The sequence below is a fragment of the Sinocyclocheilus rhinocerous genome, unplaced genomic scaffold (assembly GCF_001515625.1).
Source record: "Sinocyclocheilus rhinocerous isolate Xijiao unplaced genomic scaffold, SAMN03320098_v1.1 C37018175, whole genome shotgun sequence".
Lineage (NCBI taxonomy): Eukaryota > Metazoa > Chordata > Actinopteri > Cypriniformes > Cyprinidae > Sinocyclocheilus > Sinocyclocheilus rhinocerous.
In genome coordinates this window covers 2997-5699 of record NW_015787205.1, presented here as the reverse complement: position 1 = coordinate 5699, position 2703 = coordinate 2997, and the positions used below count along the sequence as shown (strand labels likewise).

The 2703-nt window shown below is 34.5% G+C and overlaps 1 protein-coding gene across 1 annotated transcript; it reads right to left on the bottom strand.

The window, feature by feature from the left end:
- Positions 1 to 10: 10 nt before the first annotated feature.
- On the bottom strand, positions 11 to 1271 carry LOC107736823 (phosphatidylserine synthase 1-like). Its single transcript, XM_016548169.1, has 2 exons — positions 862 to 1271; positions 11 to 160 (listed from the first exon to the last, which is right to left on the bottom strand). The coding sequence occupies exons 1-2, from the start codon at positions 1050 to 1052 to the stop codon at positions 37 to 39; spliced, it is 315 nt and encodes a 104-aa protein (XP_016403655.1). The 5' UTR covers positions 1053 to 1271; the 3' UTR covers positions 11 to 36.
- Positions 1272 to 2703: the final 1432 nt, after the last annotated feature.

Sequence of the window (2703 nt, the reverse complement as noted above, 5' to 3'; positions counted from 1 at the left end):
TCGTGATACATATTGATATTGAATTATTGTCCAGCCCTAACTGAGAAGCAAATGAACAATGACTGTACCGTTGGGGAAGGCAAGAACACTGATAACAAGAAAGAAAGAGCCAACCAGCAGTAGACCCACACGCAGGTTATTATCAGAATCACCATCATCCCTGCCAAAAATGAAAACATGAGGTACAGATAACATATCAGAACCATGACTACATCACAGAACTGTAACCTTTCACAATGTCACCAGATTTTTGGGGTGTTAGTTTTTATTATTTATATTTTGCATTTTCGTTTTAGTAGCTAATTTTGTTGTTTTTTGTCATTTTTATTAGTTTGTGTGTTTTTTTTAAATATGATATAGTTTTTTTATTTTAGTTTTTGCTTTTTTTTCAGTAAATAAAGTTGAAATTAATAAAAATCAGAAATGTTGCCTTGCTCTTGACAACTAGTTTTTTTTATTTCAATAAACTATTTTTATGGTTTTAGTTAACTATAAGTGAATATATCACATTAACAGTCATTATGTCATTCAAAAATACATTGAACGTTTTAAAATAGTATTATCAATATAATAAAAAATTTAAAGTTGTCCCCCCAGGTTGTGTATAAACACTGTTACCATAAGTCGAAGTGGCATTGAAAAACTTGTTTTATTTGTTTGTTTTGTTTTTCAAATAATTTAAAGCAGTTGCTAACCTGATCTGCGTTGGCAACATTGTAACAAAACATCTTCATTCCATTTAAACTATTTAAGCTGAAATTCAATAAAGTAGTCGGCTTGACTGAATGCTCTGTCACGCGCTCTGAGTTGCGGTTGCCATGATGACAGGTGTGTCCTGCCGTAAACCTGCTGTTTACTTACCTCGTAAACGCAAAGTACATTATGCTGACGACGGTGAACGTCAGTAACGTAATGGTATGCGGTTTGTAGAAGAAATCAATGGTGATATCCTCCACTTGTTGCTCGTTTATCATCCGAAAGTGAAGTTTATCATTCGCATCATCTTTACTGAGCATCCTGGAACCCTGACTGGGCGCCATGGTTGGTCTCATCCACACTGACAACGGGTCCAGAAGACACTCCACTCCACCAGCGCCGAGTTTCTTTGACAGAAGTTACAGAACTTTACTGAAGTTGAGTGGGTCGAGATGTTCTCACCGCCCTATTTCAGGCGACTTCATTGGCTGGGTAAAGGCAGGAGGTTATAAGAGCTTCTCCCATTTGCAGGGCTCTGTTTCAGGCGGGGTCGTTCAGGGTTCGTGGGTGTTGACTGGAAGAAAGATGAGCTATACTACCATCTTCTGGTCTGAATGTGCGCTCGCGAGAAGCGAAGTTCACGTTGGAAATGTTCTCTGTTGTTCTTCATCTAATTCAGTCCGATCTAAAATCAGTTTAATCTAATCTGAATCTAAAGCCTTTCTTTCTTTCTTTCTTTCAATTTAATGGTTAGGGCTACAGTCATATTTTACTCTGCATAATAAATATGCAAGCTAACAGATCTGTTCCCCTTTTATTATTATTATTATTTAGATAATATATTTTGGGGGGAATTTTTAAGTAAGTAGTATTATATTTTTGCATATAATGTATGATATATGTATTTACACAATTTTCTTTGACAATAATATTTATATATATATATGAATAAATGGGGTTTTGTTTGTTTTTTCATCAAATCTAGATTTGATTTGCTACAATTTTATTACATCTTTGTATGAGTGTTGGCAAAAATCCACGTAGTCTGATTAGCCAGACCTATAATTGTGCCACTTGGTGGGCTGGGTATCTTTTACGGTTGTAGTTGAGGAAAGGTGTCTAGGTGACATATAATATGTTATTGAGATCTTTCAAGCCATGGCCAATTGTTTTATGACAGGTATGTCATTAAATGTAGCCAACACATCATCAGTAAATTTCCAATAAATGTAGCCAACACATGATAATTTGGAAGAAAGACATCAATTAGAGAAGACAAAAAAGAACATTAAAATAAACTTTATTTGTTGATTAAATTTATTCACAGCTTAAAGAACAGTTACGCATGCAGGATATGGCTCTACAAGTGTGATTTTGAAAAGGGTTCTGTGGGATAACTTTATGGTAACTTTATAGTGACATGTTTATTGTTCATGACCACGTGAAGGCCTAGCAATATAATGGGAAAAATTATCTGTGTAATAGTGGAAAACCTGAGCATGAATGGGTGATAAATCAGTCAGAGTCAGAGATTTAATGAGGCAAATAAAAACACTGCATGTGAGTTGCATGTCCATTGGGGTTATTATGGCCCATTATGTTGCACAATTACATCTAACTGGCTCCCAGGCCGCCTAAGGGATCCACAGAAAACTGACCATAGGGAAACTGATTAGGCTTAATATGTAAACAAATATTCTTTTTTTTAATCTCTGTGTTGGAAACATTTAACCACACAGAAACCTTACATTTTGCTACTTTTATATAGACAGATTTAATAATATTAATAATAAATAAATTAAATTAAAAGTTAGCTTGGTTGCCAATAGTAAGAAAACAGTGTTTGGTGTCAGTTTTTTTTTTTTTTTTATTCTAATGAAATAAACTAGTGACTAATTAAGTGAAATCTGTTGATGCCACTTTTATTCGAATAATAAATTACCAGTATAAACCCGTGTTTTATTATTGACTAGCGTAGAGCCAAGGCAACATAACAGGTTACGTGAC